This window comes from Equus przewalskii, chromosome 7, assembly GCF_037783145.1.
Source record: "Equus przewalskii isolate Varuska chromosome 7, EquPr2, whole genome shotgun sequence".
Classification (NCBI taxonomy): domain Eukaryota; kingdom Metazoa; phylum Chordata; class Mammalia; order Perissodactyla; family Equidae; genus Equus; species Equus przewalskii.
The window spans coordinates 3,348,571-3,375,203 of NC_091837.1; the positions used below are offsets into that span (position 1 = coordinate 3,348,571).

Consider the following 26,633-nt stretch of genomic DNA (forward strand, 5'->3'; position numbering starts at 1 on the left):
GGAAGACTCACTCCTGAAATATGTGCAGCACCTGGCCCTTGATAGGTGGAGCTCAGTAAAAGTGGATAAAGTCATCTCTCCTCTCTGGGCCCTCACTCACTTCCCACTAACAGGAGAGTAGTGGGTCACAATCCCCACGGTCCTAATTCCAAGACACCAAACCAGCACCAGAGAATCTTGACAAGCTATACAATTAGAAATATGAACAGATCCCTTGAGTGAGAGAAGGGATAGATACGTTCTGCTGACAATTAAAACTCAGTTAGCATTGCCTCATCAGTGATGTAAATCATCCAGGGGCAAGGCTTAAGACACAAGTGTCTGCCTTCCTGGGCCTCGAGGAGACTCTGCTCAATTGAAGGACTGTGTTCCAGAAAATGCCCGTGATGGAGTCTGTCCTTACGCTTATCGTCTCTGTGTTTGGTGTTTGGGTAGCTGAAAACAAAAGCTTTCCTCCTAATGAAATACACATCTTCCTAAATCAATTTCAGGTTGCGATCCATTCAACGAACCTCCAAGTGACAGCTCCATGACCCAGCCAACTCAGGCTTAATGCACTCACCACTAGCATGATCCCTACCCTGGATCCAGGTCTGGCCCTGCCTGCCCCTCTTCGCCATACCATGTCCTAAGGTGGCTCTGTGTTGCTCTCCCAACCCTTCTCTCCAACTATGTTTTTCAAAGGCTCCCTGCGCTTATGGGCCGCCATCCAAATGGTGTTCACAAAAACGTGCTGCCGACAGATTAGGTATTACAAAACCATGGGTTCCAATCCTGTCTCTAACACTTCATAGTTGGGTAGCTTTGAGCCATCAACACCTCACTAAGCCTCCATTTCTACATCTGTAAAATGGGGACAATACTCCTACCTACCTGGCAGAGTAGCTGTGAATATTAAGTAATAATGAGAGTTGACACTTAGGGAGCTCTTACTATGCACCAAGAACCACTCTACATACTTCGCTGGATTCACCCAACTGGCACAGCAACCCAGTGAAGCAGACACTCCACGGGCAGGAAGCTGAGGGACAGGGAGGGGAAACAGGTGTCCAAGGTTATCCAGTCAAGAAGTGGGAGGGCAGAGGTGAGACCCAGGCTCCGTGGCTCCAGGGTGCAGCACCTGGTCTGCTGGTGCCTCACCTCTCGCAGCAGGCGCGCCTCCAGGAGCTCATGGTAGGCCTTGGCAGACTCCTCAAAACGGTCATGTTTCTGCAGATCCAGCGCCTTGTGGTACAAGGCAAAAGCCTCTGCCTCCTACGAACCAAGACAGAAAATGTTTTCACACAGTATAAAAGTTTGTCTTTTTAAGCCAAAAACGTATTTAAAGGAGGCTGCAGTCAAGGCCATGTTGTTAACTGTCAGCTGCACCCTCTGTAGTGGAGACAATCCTAACACTATAATCTCCCAGGAGCTCAAACTTGGGAGAAGAACCCCTCAGGAGCCCCTCAAGGAGACACGAGCAACACAGGCTCACCTGCGTCTAAACAACAGCAAAAAACATAGACCCAGGACACGGAGTCAGAGCAACGCCAAGGTTATGAGCCAACTGGCCCTTTTCAGTTGAACTCTGGAGAGTGGCCACAACAGCTAGAATAACCCAGAGATTCCTAGAGAGTATGGATGGTTTCCACTGCTTTCTATCTGCCACTCTGCCCTAACCTGATCATTGCCCAGGGAGGGTGACAACCTCCTCTAGGATAGACGGGGCAGTGACGTCCCTTGAGAATCAGGGACAGCTGACAAGTAGACTTCTGAGAAGGCTCCGGTTTGTCCTGGTTTCTCCTGTGAAGGGGGAGGTATATGTTTATTTCAGAAAAAACACAGATAGGCGTGAACCCTTATAATATTAAGGTAGGACGTGGGTGGAGAGATGGAAGGAAGGAAGGCTGAAACGGAAGCATTGCCAGGCCTCATGGTAGAGAGGAAAGACCAAAAATCTAGAGAACTGAAGTCGAACCTGGCTCCCCTACCAACCTTCAGGAAGACCCAAGCAAGGCAGCATCCTCAAGGGCCTCCTCACACTGGAGAGTGAGTGGAGAGTCAAGACAGCACCTACATTACTATGCTACTAGCCCCTGGGGGTGCCAACTCCCAAGGCCTGCACAAAGAATGGGCCGCATGGAAAGCCAGCCCTGGCCGGAGAAGTGGCCCAGGGGCTGAACTGGCCCAAACATACACTCACAGAATAATTAAGAATTTCTCTTCAGTGTGACCATCTCTAAGTGAAGCAAGTTTAACATGACATAGAGAGCTGGCCATGTTTCCAAATGGGATTTTCCTCTAAAGCCTCATTAAAGAGACATCTGAATGCATTTAAAATGAGATGCCATCTACAGAAATGAGAAGCAAGGTCTACCTGCAGAGAAAGACCAAGGATTACATACCTGGGCCTCCTTTGTCTGGGTTTTGTGACTTTTAAAGCTTCCTTCATGATCATCCTCAACCGTGGAGCTGGCATTTAAGGCTGCAATTCGAATCTAGAAACAAGGGTTTGGGGGAAGAGAAGAGTTGCTTTTAGTTGCGATGTCACTTGTCTCTTCAACAACCCACAATAAATACAACTCTGCTCCATCATATAATCTATTCTGCCTCGACCAGCTACGGCCTTCACAGAATGTGGGGAATGAACAACAAATGATCATCGAAGGAAAAAATAAGGACCAGAACATGTCTGGGGGAACCATGACGTCTGTTCAGGAAGCATGTTCTGGGTACTGTCCACTGCGAAAGGAACAGAGGCTGGGGACACCCAGCAATGGCCCAACACAGCAGAAGACCCGGGCATTCAGAATTGCAGGTTCCAACAAGACATATTAACTTTGTACCTTTCCAGTAACAGTGAGGATACCCGGCAAGCCACTTCAATAGAAAGTCAAGCGTCCACACCCTTGAATGTGCCAACGGCTCTCCCAGGAGGAAGGCTGCCCCATATTGAGAGCCTGCAGGGTCCACCCAGGAAAACGTCCCTCCCTGCCAAGAGTGAAGTGAAATATGCAAGCATCAGTCCTTACCATACTCAGAGAGCTTCAGCACTGCTGCTCAGCACTGCTTCCCATCACTGGCAGGGGTGTGCCACTCCACAAATCTCCTAGAGCAGAAGCAGGACAGACTGAGAGAGGGCCCATGAAGAGCCAGGAATGTCCCAGCACCAGGGGCCCACCGGGAACCAGTCCCCAAACCCACAGGCCTCCCTAGCTCTAGGCACACAGGCTGGTGAGCAAATGCCTCGGGACAGCTGTGTGTGCTGTCACCCATGGAGCCCCTCAGTCCCTCGGCCAGAGCATCTGCCCTTGCCAGGCAAGACACCAGGTGCTGGGGACACAGAAGGGTGAAACCAACTCTTGCCCCCAGGGCTCATTGCTCAGCAGAAGCAAGAGGCCTAGAAACAACTACTTTTTTCAAAAGTTGAATGAAATAAAAAGAAATACAGGTAACATCGAAGGGTGGAGAAGAACAATGCATTTGAAGGCATCAAGGAAGGTGAAGGAGTAAGCCCTTGCATGAAGCCTTGAGGACTGCACAGCACTGCAGTAGAGGGTGGTGAAGCAGAGGCAGGGAGGGCGTGGTGTGATGGGGAAACAGGGAGACAAGTGACAGCCAACAGAGCCGGGCCTCAGAGCAGGGTTGGGCGTGGAGGACGGCAGGATGCCATGCCAGGGAATCGGAACTTTATTCTGGAGGCAACAAGTTTTCGAGAGAACAAATTCTAGAAATGTAAAGGAAAAAAAAATTACAAGTGGGCAGGCCAGTTTGAAGTCTGCAAAAAACGACAGGATTGGTGAGGATGTGGAGAAATTAGAACCTCATACACTACTAACAGCAATGTAAAATGGTGCAGACACTGTGGAAACCAGTCTAGCAGCTGCTCAAAATGTTAAACACAGAGTTACCAGACAACCCAGAAATTCCGCTCCTAGGTATCTACTCAAGAGAAATGAAAATGTGTGTCCATGCAAAACTTGTTCACGAATGTTCATAGCAGCATTATTCGTAACAGTTTAAAGGTGGAAACAACCCAAGCATCTGTCAACTGATGAATGGATAAATAAAATGTGGTATATCTATACAATGGATTATTATTCAGTCATAAAACAGACTACAGTACCGGTACATGCTACAACACAAACTTTGAAAACACGCTAAAGGAAAGGAGCCAGTTACAAAAGGCCACATATGTCTGATTCCATTTATATGAAATGTCCAGAACAAGCAAATTTATAGAGACAGAAAGCAGTTAGTGGGTCGGGAGAGAAGGACAAATGGGGAGTGACTACTAACAGGCACAGGGTTTCTTCCTGGAGTGATGAAAACGTTCTAAAATGACTGTGGTGATGGTTACAGCACTCTGTGAATACACTAAAAGCCACTGAATTGTACACCTTACATAGATGAACTGTATGGTGTATGAATTATGTGCTATGATTAAACAAAGAGATGCCAGCAGCCTGGATGGGGCAGGGGCAGGGACAGTGGGGATGGAGGGGACCCACTCCTGGAGGCAGACTCACAGAATTCGGCACCCGGCAGGCTGCAGGGAGCAGCACAGGTTCTGGGTGACCCCAGGGGTTCTGGCCTGAGGGGCTGGGATGGGGAGGTGGCACCACCAAACAAGCCAGAGAGGGCAGAGGAAGAAGCCAGAAAAAGTCCCACCTGAGAGGCTGACAGAAGGTCCTGGAAGGGCCCAGCAGGCAGTGAGAATGAGCTTTGGCAGCGAGACTGAACACGTGCTCCACCTAGATAAAATAAAACAACCACTACTATCATCAACAGTGTTTACAGCAATGACTTGGAGCATGGGCTTCCACAATGGGCTCTGAGTTCTCCAGTGGTTCTTATAAAGAAGGAAGTATCATCTGTTTCACAGACAAGGAAGACTCAAACCTCACCCAGGCTGACAGCTATTTTATCTCCTGGGTTCTACAATTAGAAAAAAAGAATGCTGTGGATTAAGTCTGGAAACTGCTGCTTCACCATAAGCTATGCCACAATGGACACTGTGACCACCATACAATATGAAAACAAAAAAAAAAAAGTGAGAGAAAAGTAGAAACTATAGCATTAAAACTCTGCACCTAAGCTATTATTTTTAAAAAACACACTCACAGAGAAAATGAGTGTAGGCAAGTATGTGGAGAAATTGGAACCCTTGTGCATTGCTGGTGGGAATATAAAATTGTGCCGCCACTGTGGAAAACAGTAACGCAGTCCCTCAGAAAATTAAACACAAAGTTACCATACGACCCAGTGTTTCCACTTCTGGATTATATACACAAAGGAACAGAAAGCAGGGTCTCAAAGAGATTTGTACACCCACGTTCACAGCAGCACTATTCACAACAGCTAAAATGTGGAAGCAACCCAAGTGCCCATTGACAGATGAATGGATAAGCAAAATGTGGTATATATATATATAACGGAACATGATTCAGCCTTAAAAAGGAAGGAAATTCTGACACATGCTACAACATGAATATTATTTCAGAATATTATACTAAGTGAAATAAGCCAGTCACAAAAGGGCAAATACTGTATGATTCCACTTACATAAGGTATCCAGAATTGGTAAATTCATAGAGACAGAAAGTAGAATGGTAATTACCAGGGGCTAAGAGACAGAGGGAATCGGGAGTTACTGCCAAATGGGTGCAGTTCTGTTTGGGATGATGAAAAATTTCTGGAAATAGATTGTCGTGATGCTTATACAACATTTTGAATGCATTTAATGCCACTGAATTATATTTTTTCAATGGTAAAATGGCAAATTTTATGTTGTCTATATTTTACCACAATTTAAAAAATTACCAACTAAAAAGTGAACAAAAGACTTGAACAGACACCTCAGCAAAGAAGACACACAGACTGCAAGAAAGTGCATGAAAAGATGTTCAACATCACTAGCCATCAAGGAAATGCAGATTAAAACCAGGATGAGCTACTGTTACACACCTATCAGAATGGCCACATTTTTTTAAAAAACTGATAATGCCAAGTCCCAGTGAGGATACAGACCAACCAGAACTCTCATACATTGCTGACAGGAATGGAAAATGGTACAGCCATGCTGGAAAACAGCTTCTTATAAAGTTCAACATACCATATGACATAAAGTGCACTTACCACATGACACAGCAATCTCACTCCTATTTACCCCCAAAGAAATGTTCACACAAAACTTACACATAAATGTGTATAGCAGCTCCATTCAAATTACCAAAAAGTGGAAACAAACCAAATATCCTTCAACAGGTCAGAGGATAAACTGTTGTGATAGATCATATAAATGAAAACTGCTCAATAAAAATACTGCTTGTGAGGCCGGCCCGGTGGCGCAGTGGTTAAGTTTGCAAGTTCAGCTTCTTAGTGGCCCGGGGTTCGCCGGTTCAGATCCCGGGTGCCAACATGGCACCACTTGGCACGCCATGCTGTGGTAGGCATCCCACATATAAAGTAGAGGAAGATGGGCACAGATGTTAGCTCAGGGCCAGGCTTTCTCAGCAAAAAGAGGAGGACTGGCAGGCCACATAGAGACGGCGTCCCACATAACACAACCAGAGGCGCTCACAACTAGAATACACAACTGTGTACTGCGGGGCTTTGGGGAGAAGAAGAAGAAAAAGAAGAAGATTGGCAACAGATGTTAGCTCAGGTGCCAATCTTTAAAAAAAAAAAAAAGGGACTACAGCTTGTACAATGGAATACTACGACCAATTGAAAGGAACCAACAATTGATACACGTAACAACTTGGATGAATCTCAGAGGTCTTATGCTGAGCGAAAGAAGCCAGTCTCAAAAGGTTGCATACTGTATGATTCCAGTCATGTGACATTTTCGAAATGACAAAACTATAGTGATGGAGAACACATCAGTGGTGGGCAGGGAATGGCGTCTATAATGGGGTAGCATAAGGGCATTCTAGGGGGTGATGGAACTGTTCTGTATCTTGATTGTGGTACTGGTTACACAAATGTATATACATGTTGAAAGTCATCAAACTGTACACCCCAAAAAAGTCAAATAACTCATTGAATTAAATTTAATAAATATAAAAATATTTTAATAAAAATAAATACAATTTTTTAAAAGAGTGCAGGGGAGCGATCTGGCTATCAGATAAAGTACAATTCAAGCCCAAAAGTATTAAACGTGACAAAAGGCACAATTCACACTGATGATATAACACTTAAGAATTTACACCAGGGGCTGGCCCCATGGCCGAGTGGTTAAGTTCACGTGCTCCGCTACAGACAGCCCAGTGTTTCGTTGGTTTGAATCCTGGGCGCGGACATGGCACTGCTCATCAGACCACGCTGAGTCAGCGTCCCACATGCCACAACTAGAAGGACCCACAACGAAGAATATACAACTATGTACCGGGGGGCTTTGGGGAGAAAAAGGAAAAAAATAAAATCTTAAAAAAAAAAAAAGAATTTACACCAAATAACACAGCATCCAATTTTAAGCAGCAAAAACCACAACAGATGCAAGGACATAGACAGAAACACAGTAATAATAAGAGACTTTCGTTCACCACTCTCAATACAAGACAGATCAAGTGGAGAAAAAATAAGTGAGAAGAGAGAAGATCTAAACAAGAAAACAAATAGAGGAGATCTTACGGATGTGTATCAAACTCTACACCCTGACGACAGAGACTACATATTCTACTCCAGAGCTCACAGCGAATCCACAAAAATCTGATCATATGTTAGTTCACAAAGAAAACACCTTCTATAAAGTAAAAATATTAAAAACAACACTCCCTGAGCACAATACATCTAGAATTTACTAACACCATCACCACCAACAACAGAAGAAAGGTTCTTCTATCTAAAAAATTAAGAACCTCCTATTAAACAACTTCTCGGTGAAAGGAAATGCAACTAAAATTGGAGAAATTTAAAGAAATACTAACAACAAAAACACCCATCACATGTGTGAAAACACAATGAAATTAAGGGGAAAAAAAATCATATGATTATCTCCATAGAAGAGAAAGCCTCTGACACCCGAGAAATACAAATTGATGGATGCTTTTTCAACAAGGTACAATATATATACCTTAGTCCTAAAACCAAAATCTTGTTTAATGGAAAAACACTAGAGGCATTTCCATTAATATCAAGAGCAAAGCAAGTTACCGTTACATCTGCTACTATCCACCATCGTACTAGGAGTACCAGCAATGCAGTTAGAAAAGGGAAACCAGTTAGAGGTATAAGAATGGGTAGAGAAGAAGTAAAACTAGCATTTAGTGCAGATAATATCATAAAGGACCTGGAAAACCCCAAAATCAATGATAAAACAACTCAGTTAAGTAACACAGTATAAAATTAACATACAGGGCTGGCTCAATGGCACAGTGGTTAAGTTCACGTGCTCTGCTTTGGCGGCCCGGGGTTTGTGAGTTTGGATCCCAGGAGCAGACCTACACACTGCTCATCAAGCCATGCTGTGGCAGCATCCCACATACAAAACAGAGGAAGACTGGCATGGATGTTAGCTCAGGGCCTATCTTCCTACCAAAAAAAATTAACATACAAAAATCAATAGCTTTCACATACACAAACAAACAGAAGACATTACGGTAGAGAAAAACACCATTTGCAATAGCAAGAAGATGATTAAATACTTGGGAATAAAGTTAAGAGAAATGTGCAAGCTATGCATGGAAAATTTAAAAACTCTACTGAAAGATACTAAAGTAAACTTGAACAAACAGAGAGACATTCTCTGTTCTTGGACATGACTCAACATTATCAAGATGTCAGTTCTGCCTAAGTTAATTTATAAATTCATGCAATCCCAATAACAATACCAACAAGATATTAGACAAGTTGACACTAAAGGTCACACAGAAAAACAAAAATGTAAGCATAGCTAGGAAAATAGTGAAAAAGAAAAGCCACAAGAGGGGATGAGCACCACCAGACGCTAAAACACACTATATAAAGCCTTAATAATTAAAACAGTGGTACTGGTACAGCAGAGACAGAGAAACCCAGTCTGGAATTAGACTCGAGTACATATGGAAATTCAAAATATGGCAAAGGTGGCATCTCAAATTACTGGGATTAAGATGAACTTTGTAACAAGTGGTGCTGGGACAAATTAGTAGCCATTTGGAAGAAGATAAAATTAGATCCATACCTCACACCATATACATAAATAAACTCCAAGTGGATTAGAGATCTAAATGAAAAGTTAATCTATACAAGTACTAAAAGAAAACATGGATGAATTTCTCTTTAATCCTGGTATAGGGAAAGCCTTTCTCATTATGATTTGAAATCCAAAGGCAGTGAAAGAAAAGATGAATAAATTTAACTACATAAAAATTTTTAAAATTTTGTATGACAAAAAAATCAGAAAAAAGTGAAAAGACAACTGATAAATTGGAAGAAAATATTTGCAACATATACCACAGACACAGGGCTAATATTTCTAATATATAAAGAGCTCTTAAAAACTAAGGGACGCAGCATTATTCACAATAACCAAAAGGTGGAAGCAATCCCAGTGTCCACTGACAGATGAACGGATAAAGAAAATGTGGTATATCCATGCAATGAAGTATCATTCAGCCTTAAAAAGGAAAGACTTTCTAACACATGCTGCAACATGGACGAACCCTGAAGACATTATGCTAAGTGAAATAAGCTAGTCACAAAAGGACAAATACCATAGGATTCTATTTACAAGCGGTCCCTAGAACAGGCACTTTCACAGAGACAGAAAGCAGAATGGTGGCTGCCAAGGGCTGCAGGAAGAGAAGAATGGGGAGTTATTGTTTAATGGGTACAGAGTGCTAGTTTGGGAAAATGAAAAAAAGTTCTGGAGGTGGATGCTGGTGATCGCTGCACAACAATGTGGACATACTTAACACCATAGAACTATTAAAAATAGTTAAGGGCCTTGTTGCCTAGTGGTTATGTTCAGCGCACTCCACTTCAGTGGCCCAGGTTCCGTTCCAGGCACAGAACTGCATCACTCATCGGCAGCCATGCCGTGGCAGCAACACACATACAGGAGACAGGAAGACTGGCACAGATGTTAGCTCAGGGTGAATCCTCCTCAAGCAAAAAGAGGAAGATGGGCAACGAATTTTAGCTCAGGGCCAATCTTCCTCAGGGGAAAAAAAAAAAGTTAAAACGGTACATTTCATGTTAAGTGTATTTTACCACAAATTAAAAAAAAAGAGAAAAAACCTGAGGGACAAAAAAACCCCAAAAACCTGATAGAAAAATGGGGAAAAGATATGAACAGACAACTCACCAAAAAAGACATACACATGAAAACATATGAAAAAATGTTCAAACTCACTCATAATTAGAGAAATGCAAATTAAAACAGCACTGAGACACCATTTCTCAGCTATCGCAGTAGCAAAAATTAAGGTAGGACAGACAGCACACTCTGCTGGTGAGGAAGTAGGGAAACAAGCACTATTCTTATACATTGTTGGTGGGAGTGCAATTACAACCGAACTTGAGGTGCTGGCTGGTGGTATAGTGGTTAAGTTCACTTGCTCCACTTCAGTGGTCTGGGGTTCATCAGTTTGGATCCCAAGCACGGACCTACACAGGGTTCATCAGGCCATGCTGAGGTGGTATCCCACATAGAAAATAGAGGAAGACTGGCAGAGATGATAGCTCAAGGACAGCCTTGCTCAAGCAAAACGAGGAAGACTGGCAACTGATGTTAGCTCAGGGCCAATTTCCTCACCAAAAAAAAAAAAAAAAAGAAAGCTGTGACATCTCTTTGGTGATATGAGTACTATAAACAATTCACAATGAAAGCATCAGAAAAAAAAAAAGCAATGCCTCTTGAGGGAAATTTGACAATACATAACAGCCTTTCAACTCAGCAATTCCACTTCTAGGAATCTACCCTGAACATTCAATTTACCTCCAACAATACGAAAATGCACACGCACAGGGTTATTCACTGCAGCACTGTTTGTAATTGCAAGATATTAGAAACAACCTAAATGGCTATGGACAGTAGAGTGATGGTACATCCACACAATGAAGTAATATGCAGCTGTAAAAATTAATGCGAGGGGGCCAGCCCGGTGGCACAGTGGTTAAGTTCACACGTTCCGCTTCAATGGCCTGGTGTTTGCCAGTTCAGATCCCGGGCACAGACATGGCACTGCTTGGCACGCCAGGCTGTGGTAGGCATCCCACATATAAAGTAGAGGAAGATGGGCACAGATGTTAGCTCAGGGCCAGTCTTCCTCAGCAAAAAGAGGAGGACTGGCAGCAGATGTTAGCTCAGGGCTAATCTTCCTCAAAAAAAAAAAAAAAAAATTAATGCGAGAATGTTAACAGCAGCATTATTCATGATAACCAAACAGTGGAAACAACCCAAATGTCCATCAACTGATGAATGAATAAAATGTGGTATATCCATACAACAGAATATTATTCAGCCATAAAAACGTAATGAACTTTTGACAACATACATGAACCATGAAAACATTATGGTAAGTAAAAGAAGCCAGTCACAGATCACACACTGCATGATCCTATCTATATGCAATGTCCAGAAGAGGCAAATCTATACAGACAGAAAGTAGATTAGTGGTTTCCTAGGGCTAGGGGAGGAGGTAATAGGAAGTGACTGTTAATAGTTACAGAGTTTCTTTTGGGGGTGATAAAAATGTTCTAAAATTGATTGTGGTGATGCTTGCACAACTCTGTGAATATACTAAAAACTGCTGAATTGTACACTTTAAATGGGTGATTGTATGGATGTAAATCATATATCAATAAAACTTTTTAAAAATGAACAGGATCTCTATGAACAGATATGAGGTGATTTTAAGACAAACTGTTAAGCGAAAAAAGTAAACACAATTATCTATTGCATGGACCTTTCATACAAGAAAGAAGAGGCTATAAGAAAATACACGACCATCTGCTCATTTGTGCAAAAGAAACACAGAGAGGCTAATCCAAGCCTAAAGAGACCACTTAGCTGCCGCGGGTGAGGGGGAAGGGTGAAAAGAAGGGTAGAAGGGCACAGGGTGGCAGGGCTGAGGAGGAGCGACACTTCTCTGAGAATACCTCTGTGCAGAGCTCTGACTCTCAGAACCACAGTCATGTTTCCCACTCCAAAAGAAAACAATTAAAATTAACTAAGATCTAGGGGGAACCCCAAATGGAATACACGAACAGCGAACCTACTGTATGGCAAATAACATAACCACGCTGAAGGGCATAAGGAAGAAAAGAACTAACCTAAGCAACTGTGGAAAACAGCAGCTTAACTGGATACTGTAAGGCTAAGGACAAAAAGAACTGTGATTCCAGGGCTGGGGCGGAGGAAATACAAGATGAACCTGGAACATCTTGTGGTGCCACAAAGTAAGTGGTCAAAAAAATGCTGAGGGTTTTGTTGACAGGACACAGTAGCTAACCTGAAGGAGATCCTAAATAGCCACAGCCAGGATAATGTTCAACAAAATAATGAGAATATTAGATTTTAACCCATAGAATAATATGAATATCCATGGGGTCCATCCTAATACAAATAAATAATCAAATAAATAAATGAGAGAAGGGATAGCTCCTTCTTCAATTGAATTTCAACTAATAAATGTAGAAGGAAAGAGAGAAATAGATAATTACCTTTAGGCAAACACCACAAAAATCCTGTAGATGCTAAGGTCAGTGGTAAACAGAATCTGCATCCTCTCAAAGTATCTCCCCCAAGATACTTACAACTACAAAGGGAAAGACAGCAACTTCACAATGCACAAACCCAGCAGACACCAACTAAATCAAGCGATCAAAGTAAATATCACCAGTAATAAGACACAACATCTTGAACTCCTCGATATGACAAACTGAGAACACAATGTTTGTTATTCCACCTGAAAATGCATAACCTCACTCCAATCATGAGAAAACACTGGACAAACCCAAATTCAGGGATATTAGACAAAATAACTGATCACTACTCTTCAAAAGTAGCAAGTCCAAGAAAGACAAAAGACTAAGGAACAGTTAAGGACTAAGGAGACTAAGAAGAAATGACTAAATGCAACACGGGATCTTGGACAGGATCCTGGAATGAAAATAGAACACTGGTGGAAAGACAGGTGAAATTCAAACTAGGTCTGTAGCTGAGTTAATAATATTGCACCAATATTACTTTCCTGTTGTTGATAATTATACTACAATTATGCAAGATATTAACGAGGGGAAGTAGGGTGAGGGAAATACTGGAAGTCGTAGCATTATTGTTGCAACTTTTCTCTAAAATTAGTTTTTCAAAAAAGTTTAAAAAGAAAGAACCATTTGAGATTAGGTATTTATCGTCTGTAAGCAATATGAGGATGGGGACCCCGTCTGTACTGTTCACCAAAAACCCACTAAAAGGAGATTTAAAAAGGAAAAGAAAAAAAAAAATCAGCCATTTACAAAGATGAGAAAGAAAGTATCTACTCATCTCTCAGACTCCCAGCCCAGCAGCGGCACTTTGTCAGAACAACACATTCAGGAGCTAAATCCTACGAGTTTCCAAACTCTTCAGAGTGTGGTCTTCATGGCCTTAAGAACACATGATAAAGAACAGCACACTCTGCGCACCTCACACCCTGATCCAGCGATAAGTGGCGATGTTCCCTGGTGTGCTCGGGCCTGCAAGTCGCCACGCCTAGGTCTTCTGTTCAGTGTGGCACTACCAGGTTGAGTGACTGACTTGGCATAAGATGCCCCTCTCTGGGTCTCAGTTGCCTCCACTGCATGAGGCTTTGAACTAGACCAGGGGTCCACATGCTAACTAGCCCACTGTTTTTACACAGCTGAGGAGCAAAGAATGGCTTTTACATTTTTAAATGGTTGAAAAACTTCGTGACACATGAAAATTACACAAAATTCAAATTCAAGTGTCCATAAATAAAATTTTATTGGAAAACGGCCACTCTCTTTCGTATTGTCTTGGCTGTATCCACAGTAGACACCAGAGCTGAGCAGAGTCTGGCCCACAAAGCCTAAAATACTCTTAAAGGTATAATTATACTTATATTCACAACATATTACAACAGTATTATAGTCTTATATTTGAAACAAAAGTTTGCGGGCCCTTGAACCAGTCCTCTCCAAGGACATTTTAGTTCTAGCCACGGTGTGAGCCACATGGAAGGCACCTGGGAGCCGGGAAGGCGACCGTCCCGCGGTGACGACCTGCAGCAGCCCAGGCCCCGCAGACTTCGGCGGCGCCCGGGCCAGGGGCGCGGACCCCGCGAGCGCAGAGCTCTCCCCAGCCAGGGCCGCCGCCTCCGGGGAGGCAGCGCGCTCACGGCGGCCCGGAGCCGGCCCGACCCACTGCTAAGCTGGGTGACTGTGGACGAGTCCCCGCACCTTCTCGGCCTCGGTTCCCACCGCGCAAAGGCGTGAATCACCGCACTCACCTCGCGGGGTTGCCGTGAAGGTGAAGCGCAAGGACGCGAGCAGCAGGCAGCGCCGGCTCTGCCCCGGCGGACACAGAAGCTATGGAGACTCCTGCTGTGTGCCCTGCGAACCACTCCCGAGGCCCGGCCCGTGCTGGGCACCCGCCGCGAGCAGGCCCGCGGGGAGGCCGGGAAGCCCAAGCTCGTCGCTCCCGCGCTCCGGCCTCGGTTTCCCCAACGGCAGCACTGGGGCTGCCGAGGAGCCCCCTGCGCCGGCCGCCCCTCAGGCCCGCGCCCCCGCCTCCGCCGGGGATCGGCGGAGTCGCGCCCCCCGGGGGGCGCCCCCCCCCACTCGCACTCACCAGGCATCTCCACGGCAACGGCCCATCCGCCCCGACCCCCGCGCCGGCCGGCGGCGCGCCTGACAACAAGGCGCGCTCCCATTGGCTCCGGTGCCGGCTGCGCCAGCCAATCAGCGAGCGCGCACGCGGCAGCCGCCCGCTCGCCTGCCCCGCCGGCCAGCTGGGCCCACGCAGCGGCGTGGGGTGCGGCGCAGGGTCCTGGAGCGCGTCTTAAAGCTTCGTGGGCAAACGGTGCCTGCAGTGCTGTGGGCTCGGAGCGCCGGCTCGCGCTCGGACTCTCGGTTCCATACATGCGAAAAGCCAGGCGCGGTGCCTGGGTCCGAGCAGTCGCTACATGATGGGCTGTGTCTTTGTTGTTACAACCTGAGACAGGTGCTCTGAAGGCAGTGGAAACTTGGGGAACATTTAGAGGGGACCGGGGGAGGAGGAGCATTCTTCATATTACCTGTGCATCACGTCTTTCCCGAAAGGATTTGAAGCCCAAAGGCACAAATACAATCAACTATTGAAACAAAGGGGGTGGGGCGACAACCAAAGACCCAGTGAACGAGGGAGTGACATTTCCAGAGCCAAAAAGAGGGTCCAGCATTGAAGGGTTGCTGACAACGGCTCCGGGCTGAGCGAGGCTACTCTCCTGGGAGCTAAGCATTTTAGGGAAAAGCCTCACACCGTGGTTGAACTTCATAGCTGCTTGAGTCCAGCAAGGATGATTTAAATAGGAATGAATGTTATGGCTTTCTAACTTTAAAGGCTGTAAAATCCTTGTGAAGAACTCATGGAGTCAGTTTAGGACAATAAAGCTTTACTGATATACGAGAGGTACAAAAATAATTGAGTCACCAACCTTGATTTTGAGAGGCATACAGCCTTGGGGGACAGAGGCAATGAACAGCATAAACAGAAGGTTTCAAAGTTTCATGGACAATATGCAACCTTGGATGCAGCTCCCACCCCTCTGAGTTGTATCTTGGAGGGTGCTCTGGAGTAAAACAGTAGAAGAAAGATGGGAAGGGCTATCCAAGCAGCAGGGAGCTGTGTAGGCAAGGGTTTGAAGGTGAGACACAGTGCAGTCCATGAGGAGCCTTGGCCAGTACAGTATTATCAAGGACAAAGCTCAGGGCCACAATGGGGAGGGAGAATGCTGGAGAGGGAGGAGGGGCCAGTTCCCACAGCAAGCAGGTAACATTACTCTCACTACGGTGGGGGTGAGAGATTTAAGGTGAGGAGACCAGATTGGAGGGTGCTGCTTTATGGTCCTGGTGAGGGTTAGGCCTGAATTCCTCCTTGGGCACTTCAACCATTCATTTACATTCAATCCACAAATCTTCCCCGTGTTCCTCTGGGAAGCAGGACACCCATGTTGGCAGAACGAATGAGTGCGAAAACAGTTGGGACAGGGAGCCAGGAGAAGGAACCCCAAGCTCTAGGTTTTAAGGAGTCCTCAGCGATGATCAGGTACAAACACAGCAGGCACAGGCACATGCCGTTGGAAATTAACTTTATTAACTAGGTGGGCTGCATAGACTGAAAACCTCAACTTGGTATTTCATTGGTGCACTAGACAAGGATGATCAAACTTTAACTGTGCAGGGAAGCAGTGCCCACCACACTGTCTAAGAGACGTAAACTCTTCATTGAACATCTGGAAGGAAACAGAAAAGGAGGCTTCCTTTGGGCTCCTCTCACTCTACCTGTATATCCTCTGAAATGCAAAAGCATGATATGGTATTTAGCTGGGTGGGGGGGGGATCCCATTCATTCAGTTTCCAGTGGCAGACACTGTGTTGCTGGATTTGCCATTCTGGGACATGGATTTTACAAGATGCACAGCTACAGAGAACTCTCAGCAAGACTCATGGGAGAAGACAAGAGTTTGGCAATGCCCAGGGAAGGTCCCTGAAGCCCAGGCCGCCCTGCTCTCCTGCTGGGCACAGCAGTCCATGGGCAGGAAACTGCCCAGACCAGCCCAGGCTGAGAATGGGAACATCTGGTCAGCAGAGTCTGCAGGGAGGCCCAGGCTAGACCAAGCTTCCGCCCCCTCCCTACCAGCCTGCACATGGGCATAGAGAGCAAGGCCTCCAGGCTGAGCCCCCCACCCTCAGATTTGAGCAGTCTAAATACAATACATGAAAGAGCAACCCTGAAGACAGGAAACCTCCCACCTCCCAGGGTCCCTAAAGTCCCCACCTCATAAACCAACCCGGTGCTGCCCAGGTGGCCCAGAATGCCGGGGAGGGGTAAAGGGAGGAAAAGAAGTCATGTCTGAAAGACGAAGCTCTCTTCATTTATTTGGATGACAATGGGGAAGAAGAGGATCATGAGGTCACAGGCATGTCTGCATGTAGGTGTGCCAGACACTGGTATCCACCAGGCCCTCACTGCCAGGAGGCCTCTCTGGAAGGGGCCACCAGCTCACAGATGCCCTGGATGCTCTCCATGCCAATCATAAAAAAGTCATGACGGTCCCCTTCTTGCCAATCTGCCAGGGCTCCAGGGGGAAGAAGCGGATTATTATCCTTCAGGAGACAAAGAAAAAGATGTCATCAGCTCCTTGGCTAAAGCCTTCTATACCAAGACCCCTAGCTAGGCATTCCCATCATGGGCTCCTAAGCCAGCCTGCCTTGGCCCACCAGGCATTTCACAAACCTGCCTCTCCTCCCAACCTCCAACAAAGCAGTGGGTCTGTCAGGGGCAGGATGGTGGCTGCACGTCACTGTGACCCACCCAGGAAGGATACTCAACACAGCAGGCCTCTGTGGTCACTGTATGCTCTGTCTATGCACTCAGAGGGGCAGCCCTCCCTCTTCCAAACTGCAGGCTCCCAAGATCCCCTTTGGGGGGAGTATGTGTGACAAGCTCAGTTTTCTCATCTGTAAAGGGGCATGTTGGAGGTATCTACCTCATGGGGATAGCATGTCTGCATGAGGGGGTGTGGACAGGGGGACAGAGCTTGTGAGGATCAAATGGGATGATGCATGTAAGCTATCTATAGAGCACCTAGCACATTGTAAATATTTGCATGTTACTTATGGTTGTTAGAATTATTCTCTCTCCTCACCTTGAGGACCAGGTCCACGCATCTCCCAGGAGTGACCATTCCTCATCAGACTTTGTGGGCCAACAAAGGCTCCATTCTGGAAGGTTCTTTCAAGCTTCTCATGCCCTTAGATCCTCATAGGCACAGACTTGGCTCAGGAATATTTTTCCCCCAGGAAGAAACTTTAACCTTGCCACAGAATCCCAGGTCTGGGAGCTCTAGGGGCTTCTTGGGGGGGGGGGGGGGGGGTGTAATTTAATCCATGCCTCTCTTCACAGAAGAGAAGGCAACAAACCAGAGATGGTTCATTTCCAGGTTTGTCTGGGGTTCCTCAGCTATGCTGGACTGAGAACCCAGGTCTCCAGACATCCAGACCAATGCTCTTTCCACTACTCTGTGACCCTGCAAGGAGCCTTACCTGGGACCTGGTTGGGCCACAGGCCCAAAGGTCACAGCCTCAGGACATACCCAGAATTCTTCCTCACCAGCCTCGAGAAGTTCTCCTAGAAAATCACTCGTGATTTTCTAAGGTGTAAGCAGATGATAAATGGCTATGGCCTTGTCAGGGTAACAACATCCTAACCTGCCACCCCAAGCAGCGCCCCGAGGGAGTGGTTAAAAAAGAGCCTTCCCACTTCACAGATGGAAACACTGAGGTTTAAAAGGCCACGCCTTGCCCAGGTGTCAGAGAGACAGCTGCAGAGCCAGGAATTCATTCAATTCTGATACCACGCTGAAGGTCGACCCACACCACCAAGGGGCCAGAGGGGTTAAGGGTCAAGTCTTCTGCAGTGGGAGGAATTTATTTTTTTCCTCCAACTTTAGGAGGGGTCTTGAGGTAGGATCACTGCTCCTGGTCGCGCAGCAGGCCCAAGAGGGTCCTCTCCCTGCCCCTACCCACCGGTCCTGGTCCAGCCCCAGCTCCTTGGTGAGGAACTCGAAGAGGCGGGCGCTGTGACCGCGGTTCTCCTCGGCCGTGCCCACCACACCGATGGAGGAGACGAGCAGCTGCGCGCAGGGCTCCGGTGAGCCGTTCACCGCCATGGCCAGGCCCGGCCGCAGGGTCGCGTTCACGCGCTGCAGGGGACACGAAAGTCTCGCCTGAAGCCGCTGCAGGCCGGGCTCGCGCTGGGGACCGAACAGCGCGGGGTCCGAGGTGCACGGGCCCCGCGGGATCAGGGCTAGGGACACGGGCCGGGGTCCCTGAAGGTCACGTTGGGGTCATGGGTGGGGAAAGCTACAAAGAGCAGACGGGAAGCGTGGGACCGCGAGGTCACGAAGAGCAGGAGGTCAGAGCTTGGCGGGCAGGCTCGCGAGGGTCCCTGGGAGGAGGAGTTGGTTACGGTGGGGCAGCCGGGGCGTGGGCAGAGCCCGACCCCTGGTCCACCAACCTCCCCCAGCCCCGTGCTCCCAGGCCCAGGCTCACGTTCTCGGGTTTGCCCAGGATGGCGGCGGCGGCCGCGCAGAGCCGCTTCTCTAGTCCCGCGGGCACGCGATCTGCGGGCAAGTTCGTGTCCAGCTCAAGGAACGGCATGTCTAGCAGGAGAGCGCGCAAACGGCCACCGCGGAGAAAGAACGCGTCCAGTCCGGGCGGATGTTCCAAGGGTCACAGAAGAGGGAGCAGGGGCGGCGCCGCGGAACCTGGGCTCCTCATTGGGTGGGCAGGCACGCAGCGCCCCCCAATTGGCTGCCTAGGCTGCACCTCCGGCCTGAGCGGACAGTCTCGGCTCACGCTGGCGCCGATTTCTGGAAGCCCTGTCGCCCCGCCCACTCCGCGCAACCCCACCCCCAACGAGACAGCAGCCGAGCCATGGTCCCGCCCCCGCACTGCCACACCGGCGGGGGTTCCAGTCCCCTGTGGCTTTCGGGCGCTGCGGTGTCTGCTACCTATCGCGCATTTAGATGGAGTTCTGAACACCCACCAAACACACATGCCGTAGGGGCCTTCCCCAGGCTCGACCCTAATAACGTCACATCGTCACAGAGGCTTAACAAATTTTTTAATGAGTTGCCACTATTTCAAATTCAGGCAACTTCACGTTCGCTGTGGGAATCTGCGCTTCTCTGGATCAGGAGACCTGGTGACACGTGTGGGCTCGGGTAGGGCTGGACGGAGACCCTCGGGCTCACTGCATCCCTACCTGGTCCCCACAGACGTCTGCTTTTGTGACCTCTTGCCTGTGGCAAACTTGCCTCACAGCCAAGTACTGTCCACCAGGGGATGAGAGAGAGCCAGGTCCCAGTCGAATTCCCGGCAATGCTTCCGGTACCCTCCATCTTTACAGGCAAAACAAGTGTTACTTAAAACGTGGAAATCTGTTGATATGGCTAAACGTGGTACTCTCATCAGTGTTGCAAAGTTGTTTGAATTGTAGATGAAAATATAATTGTGTGGGTGTATATGAACAATTTCAATTACACATCTAAAACTCTACACAAGCACACACATTAAAGGACCCCCCACAGAAAGGCAGGCTGGCGGGCGAGAGGCTCTGTCTGTTCATGACCCTGTCCATTAGCAGTTTATTAGATGACTCGGGTGTCAGAGGATCTGGAACACAAGGCAGGTAGTTTGTGACAGTCCTGAGGGGAAATGACAGGGACAGGTGGCAAGGGTGGGACCCACAGTGGGGCAGGGAGAAGACAGTGATGGGGATTATGAGTAGGTATGGGAGATCAAGGCCTGTCAGCAGCTCCCGGAGGGCCAAGAACTAACCTGGGACTTCCCATCCTGCAAGGAGGTTCCTGCACCAGCCCGGCACCCCAGCTGTGGGAGAAAGCGTCATCCAGAGGGAGAGAGACACCTAGGACACTGAGGCCTGATTCAGACATCTCTTCACCGGGCCAACCCCCACCTGTGCTCAGCCCAGGAGGCATGGAACCAGCTCCCTGCCAGGCCTGAACAGGAAAGCGCTGGGGCTGAGGAGCCCAGAAGGGTCGCCTGACTCGGCCTGGGGCTGGGGAGGTCAGGGAAGTCTCCCTGGAGAAGCAACATGGTGACAAATGCCAAAAGACCTTGGGAGGCACCACGCAAATAAGGTGAGGAAGGGCTCTATAAGCAGTGGAAACAGCCTGAGCCAAGGCAAGGAGTACTGTGTGCAACCTGAAGCGGGCAGCCTGGAGCGGTGGGAGCAAGGCTTTGAATGCAAAGTTTAATAACCTGTACTTTAGTCTCAGGGCAATGAGTCACCATGGAAAATTTAAAACAGAGAAGGCACAGGGTCAAATATGTGTTTATTAAAGCTCTCTGCAGAGGTCACATGGAAATTGAACTGGAAGGGGTAAGAGTGGAGTGAGGAGACAGACAAAAGAAGGAATGCAGGCCTGATGCATGGAGGGAAGTGTGGACCAGAGACTATGCTTGCTCACAGCCAAGGAGAGGCATCTCTTTATTCTGACGACAGAGTCTCCCTTGTCGTCAGTGGCTCTGTAGGCCTGGCTCCCTACTCACTGCAACAAAACCTGCACCGCAGCCTTCAGCTTCTCCCTCATGGCCAGGTCCAGTGGAGGCAGGTCCTTGGCCTTCATGAGGGCTGCATGGGCCTCCTGGAAGAGGTCCTCCCCCACCGCGGCCTCCACACGCTGGCGCCACACTGCCAGCTTGGGTCGGCTCTTAAAGACTTGGCAGCCGGTGCTGACGGGCTACGGGGAGAGGGAGCCGGGTGGAGGGGCTGAGCCCGGTCAAGTGCAAGGCAACCTGACCTGGTTTAGGGATTCCCATGGGGTGTTTTCCCTCTTCTGCCACCCGTGTGATAGGCTGGGGGTTCTCTCCCAGGAGACGGTGGGAAGCTCCTCAATATCCCTGCAGGATTTTGAAGCCTCCTTTCACAGATAAGGATGCTCAGGCTCAGAGGGGGAAGTGACTCACCCAGGGTCCCACAGCAGAAAGGGCAACAAGAGCTGGTACTTTGGCTCCCTCCTAGGACACCCCACTGCACATTGGCCCACTCTACCCCTGGGCACTCACATGCATCAGCTCTGTGATGGCCACCAAGTCAGCCACTGAGATGTGGGGCCCGGTGAGGAAGGCCTGGTCCTTCAGGAACTTGTCCTCAAGCAACTGCAGGTTCCTGTCCAGCTCGGCCAGAGTAGACGCCAACGTTTCGGGGGGCACTTGTACACCCAGTAACACAGGGCCCAACAACTGGTGGGTGGGCAAGCAGACAGAAGGCTCAGGGTCTGCACAAAACCCAGCCTGGTTCCTGCTTTCATCCAATCTATCACCAGTCCTTCAGATTTCTCTATGCTCCTGCCCATCCCTTTCTACCCACGGCCACCATCAGCCCAGGCCTCATCTCCTACTCCAAAAGGGACAGCCTCTACCTCTCCCTGGGTCCTCACACAGGACAGCCAAGGGGATCCTTCTGCAATCCCAGTCTGCCTACATCTTCTCCCTGCATAAAGCCTTCCATGGCTCCCCACTGCCCTCACCACAAAGGCCTCAACACAAGGCCCTCACCAGCGCAGCAGCCATCCTCTCCCCACCCCCAACCTCCTACTCCGCATGTGAATCCCTCTGGGATCTGGTTAAAGTGCACATTCCTAATCAGTATGCCCGGGTGGGGCCTGAGACTCTGCATTTCCAACAAGCTCCTAGATGATGCTGATGCTCCTGGTCCATGGACCACCCTTTGAGTGGCAAAGGTCTACACTCACTCTACTCGACTTCTCTCCATCCTACCCTCAAATGCATCAGGCTCCTGCCCCCACCAGCTGGAGGGAGCTCCTCTCTCAGGCCCTAGAGGCTCAAGGAAGACACCGTTAAGGTTATGGAAACTACCTTTTGCCAAATGGCCCTTCAGAATAGTGGTACCCTCCCTGCAGCAGGGCATGAGCATGCCCACATCACGCTCCCTCACACACAGGGCACCCACTTCATGCCAGGCACTATGTAAACACTCTACAAATAATAACTCAGAGCACACATTGCAAAAACATCTGCACATTTGATAAGTAAAAATGGTACATGCATGCTGTTTTAATGTGTATCTACTTGATTTTTACTGAGGTTAAATGTGTTTTCATCCATCTATTGACCATTTGTCTCTGTCCTTCAGTTAACTCTCTGCTGGTTTCCTTTGCCCACTTTTCTCCCGTGTCTTTGTCTGATGGGTTTCGAAGAGCATCTTAAATATTAAAAACGTTACTTCTTTCTAACATATCTTTGCCAAGATCTTCCCCAGTTTTTTGCTTGTTTGAAGTTTAATCCTTTTTTCCTTACACAAAATGTCATTGTTTGTGTAAAATCAATTACTCCTTCTTTAAGTCTGCCACTGTTCTCAGGCTTAGAAATCCTTGCATACCCAGAAATAAGACCAACATTTATTGAAATGTCTCCTCATTTCTTCCTAGTTTGAGTTTTTTCGCGTAACTTCACCTCTCCATCTGGAAAGTATATGTGTAGCAAAGCGAGCATTTGATTGTTTTCTCCCCCAAAAGGCAGTATTCCCAGGCAGCCAGGAGTGTGCAAAAAGGCATAGGATTAGTTTCCAGAAGCTCAGAATCAAGGCACATTGGGAGAGTCACTCCTTGGCTCTGTGCCTCAGTTTCCCCTCTGAGAAACAAGCTGAAGTTGGTTAGGCCAGGGAGTCTCTGTCACTCTGGAATTTGGTGTTCTAAGGTCTCAGGTCTGAACGGCACTTTTTAAACAGAAAGCACCATCCCTTGAGCATCCTGGAAAGAGTCCCCACCCCTCATGAGCTACACGTGGGGTTGCAGCTCACCTTCTGCCACATGGCCTGGCTACAGCTACTCCGCAGAGCTGTGTGCTGCCACGCCAGGTACTCATCCACGCGGGCACGGGCCTGCAGGTCCTGGGGGTACCAGTGGTCAGGGGTCTTGTACTTTCGGCTCAGATACAGCAGGATGGCCACACTGAGGGACATGGTAGAGTCACTTTTCAGCTACTCCACAGGGGCTGGACTCTGGTTGAGGCAGGCCCCCCGCTCCTCACATGTCTTTCCCCAACTCCAGTGGGCGGAGCATTTCACTATCTCCATGGTGCAGAGTAGGAATGTGAGGCTCAGAGAGGTTAGGTGATTGCCCAGGGTCACACAGCTCTACACTGAGCCATCCTATCATCTGAACCAAGGGGACCAAGTGAAAAACAAAATGTCGTGGGGTTTCAGAAGGTGAGGGGTGTGCTCAGAGAAAGCTTCCATGAGGAAGAGGTACTCAGCATGGTTCTGAAGGATGAGAGCAACTCCAGTACCACTCTCCAACAAATTCAAAGCATGGACGTGCCAGGAGCAAGGCCAGGGGTCCCTCCCAGCCCTGGGTTCCTCTGTCCACTTTAACCCACTCTCTATCCTGAGGCTGGCATAGGTGTTCAGGACACACAAGCCACAATCCAAGCCATCAACAGCGGACATGCAGGTGGCTGACTGGCCCCACAAGGCCCAGTAGCAGCCCAGGACCCGTTACCTCTCAGCCAAGGTGAAGTCCCCATCCTTCAAGGCTGGCACCTTCCTCAGGGGGTTTACCTGGACAAAGGCATCGCTGTGCTGCTGGCCTGCGAGAGAGACCAGTGAGGCAGGTGGGGAGAACTCTGAGCACTCTGAGGCCTCCCTCGCCCCCCCCGCTCTCCCCACCCCCCCCCCCCGCCCCCCGGCCCCGAGCCTGCCGGGCCCACCTTTGAGCAGCTCCACGGTGCGCAGCTCGAAGGGGATGGCATTCTTCTTGGCGAAGATGTAGACGGCGCGGCAGGGCTGGGACAGCAGGTCCAGGTAGAGCTCCAGGCCCATGGCGGGGGCGGCGGCGCTGGCGGGCGGCAGCCGCGGCGAACGAGACGCGGAGCAAGAACGACCAGCAGGAATGGCCACGCACCCAGGTACAGCCGCGCGCAGCCTCCGGCGCGAGCCCGGCCACGCCCTCCCCGCCCATTGGACGGCTCCGGAAAACTTTGGGCCAATCAGCGGCGCCTCTGCGCTCCCGCCTTCCCTCTCTAGGGGTCAGGGCCGCTGGTCTCTGCCCTGGTGCGGAGCGCACAGGGAGACCTGGGCTCTGACCCAGGGCGGGGCGAGTCTCGCTGCCAGGTCATACCCCTTCCCTGGACCTCAGTGTCTACGTTCGTCGAATGGGACAGGGGGAATGGCAATGGGAAACGACGCCAAGGGTGCTTCCAGCACAGACCCTCAGTGAATTTAAGATCAAAAGGGCTGGGCTTCCAGCAGAGGTCCCAGGCCACCTCCCCTTCCCAGGGAGGGGCGTGGGAGAGGTGGACCTTCGGAGTCCCCGAGAACACAAAGGGAGGAGAAAGGAGGTGCAGCAGCCTCTCCTGGGCCGGTGCCCCGAGTCTGGGGAGGGTGTCTGGACCCGTGCTCCCTACACAGGCTGGGCCCCCAGCCCAGGAAGGAATAAGTCATCCTCCCAATCCCTAAGGTCCTATTCATCACCTTTCAACTAATCCCTACCAGGAAGCTGAAGCCCTGTGGGACCCATCTGAAAATTTGCAGGGCTGCCTGGAACTCCCCCACCTCCTTTACAGGGCCAAGTCCCTCCAACTTTGGCCCTGGGACTCCTGAAACCTGTGGTTATTGATGAGGGTTCTTTTGGGCTGGTTATTTTTGAAAGCTGCAGACAGGAAGGAAACTCTAAAGGTTGGAATTTGCTTGCCCTTTGATGAGAGACATTTGCATTTGCGAAGGAAGTCTCCATTTGTGGGGGTGTCTCCCTCTCTGCACCAGGAGGAAGGGGGGATGGCCTTATCTCTAGAAACTCTTAATGGGGAAGCATGGGACGTCCTGACTTAATCCAATCTGATTCTTATCTAAAGTTACAGGACCACCCAATAATCAGACCCCACCTGCACTGATACCATTTTAACGACTTTTTTTTACATGTTCTTTCCTTTGTCTTGTAAAGAGATAATTCACATACCTATGCCTTAAATTTAGCTCTACCCTCAACCCATGCAGCAGCTCATACTGCCCATGGATGCTGTCCCCATGCTATTCCATACTATTCTCTAAATAAAAGAGCACCACTGCCAGACCTTGAGAGTCCAAGAAATCTTTTTTTCAATTCCTCGCCTCACCGAGCCCGCATCAGCTATGACACCCCCATTCCCTAAGAGAGCCTCCTGGGTAAGAAGACCCTGCCCCCTGAGCTAACATCTGTGCCAATCTTCCTCTATTTTATGTGGGACACCGCCGCAGCCACAGCATGGCTTAACAAGCCGTGCCAGGTCAGTGCCCAGGATCCCAAGCTGCAAATCCCAGGCTGCTGAAGCAGAGCACACAAACTTAACCACTATGTCACCGGGCTTGCCTGGGGACTGCCTCACTGGCCTAGTGCTGTAGCCCTCTCCAGGCTGGGAGGGCCATGTTCTCCACGCCCTTCAGTGGCCTGCCCTCCTTGACAAGATACCTTTGGCGGGATTGCAGCATCATCCATGCTCCCTGCTTCCTCCCTGGCCACCCTCCAGTCCAACCCCAGCAGCCAGAATATTATTCCAAAACGAAATCTGAGTGTGCCATTCTTCCTTATGGTTTACAGCTCCTGGGATGGCACTTAAGGTCCTGCACGACTGAGTCCTGACCAGGAGAGTTGCTGTCTAGATTTTTCCCTTCTGAGCAATTCCTCAGGACAGATGCAGGACCTGGATCCACAGTACCTGGTGGCAAAGGGCCATGTCCCTGGGGGCTGGCCCAGCCAACTGATCAATCACCATGTCTACAGCCAATACATGAGGGATGCCTGCCGACCCCCAAGCTGTCTGATAAATCTCTTTCTCCAAGAACAAGAAGTCTAGTGGGCATTGTTAATTTTGTTCTTGGCAACCATCTGGGGAAGTAGACCCACAGGGCTTAGCCAGGGGAGTTGTCTTTTGGATAG

At 48.9% G+C, this 26,633-nt stretch overlaps 3 protein-coding genes across 9 annotated transcripts in view; all 3 read right to left on the reverse strand.

Annotated features, from left to right (window-relative positions):
- CABIN1 (calcineurin binding protein 1) overlaps positions 1-14,973 on the reverse strand; it is a 149,658-nt gene extending 134,685 nt beyond the window's left edge. For 4 of the 6 annotated variants that reach the window (XR_011542181.1, XM_070628269.1, XM_070628267.1 and 1 more), the window contains exons 1-5: positions 14,762-14,973; positions 4,651-4,733; positions 3,012-3,088; positions 2,385-2,477; positions 1,141-1,254 (exon numbers count right to left, since the gene is read on the reverse strand). Coding sequence is in view for 5 of the 6 variants with exons in the window: in XM_070628269.1 (XP_070484370.1) it covers positions 1,141-1,254; positions 2,385-2,477; positions 3,012-3,014 (210 nt within the window). In the remaining variant the exon portion in view is untranslated. Of the gene's footprint in view, positions 1-1,140; positions 1,255-2,384; positions 2,478-3,011; positions 3,089-4,650; positions 4,734-14,420 lie in introns of all 6 variants that reach the window. The other 2 variants (XM_070628270.1, XM_070628268.1) reach the window with 1 other exon arrangement.
- Positions 14,974-17,024: 2,051 nt separating this feature from the next.
- LOC103561727 (D-dopachrome decarboxylase) lies at positions 17,025-19,574 on the reverse strand. Of its 2 annotated transcripts, none has more exons than XR_011542182.1 (3): positions 19,225-19,555; positions 17,820-18,875; positions 17,025-17,277 (listed from the first exon to the last, which is right to left on the reverse strand). XR_011542182.1 is itself a non-coding variant. In XM_008536491.2 (3 exons), exons 1-3 carry the CDS (start codon positions 19,330-19,332, stop codon positions 17,205-17,207), a joined length of 357 nt encoding a protein of 118 aa, XP_008534713.2. In that variant the 5' UTR covers positions 19,333-19,574; the 3' UTR covers positions 17,025-17,204. The 2 variants fall into 2 exon arrangements, 1 of the variants encoding a protein (XP_008534713.2); XM_008536491.2 differs by having other exon boundaries at positions 18,700-18,875; positions 19,225-19,574.
- A 1,441-nt stretch (positions 19,575-21,015) lies between these two features.
- Positions 21,016-24,685, reverse strand: LOC103561732 (glutathione S-transferase theta-3-like). The gene is made up of 5 exons (XM_070628272.1): positions 24,430-24,685; positions 24,222-24,309; positions 23,522-23,672; positions 21,766-21,942; positions 21,016-21,440 (listed from the first exon to the last, which is right to left on the reverse strand). Exons 1-5 carry the CDS (start codon positions 24,539-24,541, stop codon positions 21,246-21,248), a joined length of 723 nt encoding a protein of 240 aa, XP_070484373.1. The 5' UTR covers positions 24,542-24,685; the 3' UTR covers positions 21,016-21,245.
- Between the last annotated feature and the right edge of the window lie 1,948 nt (positions 24,686-26,633).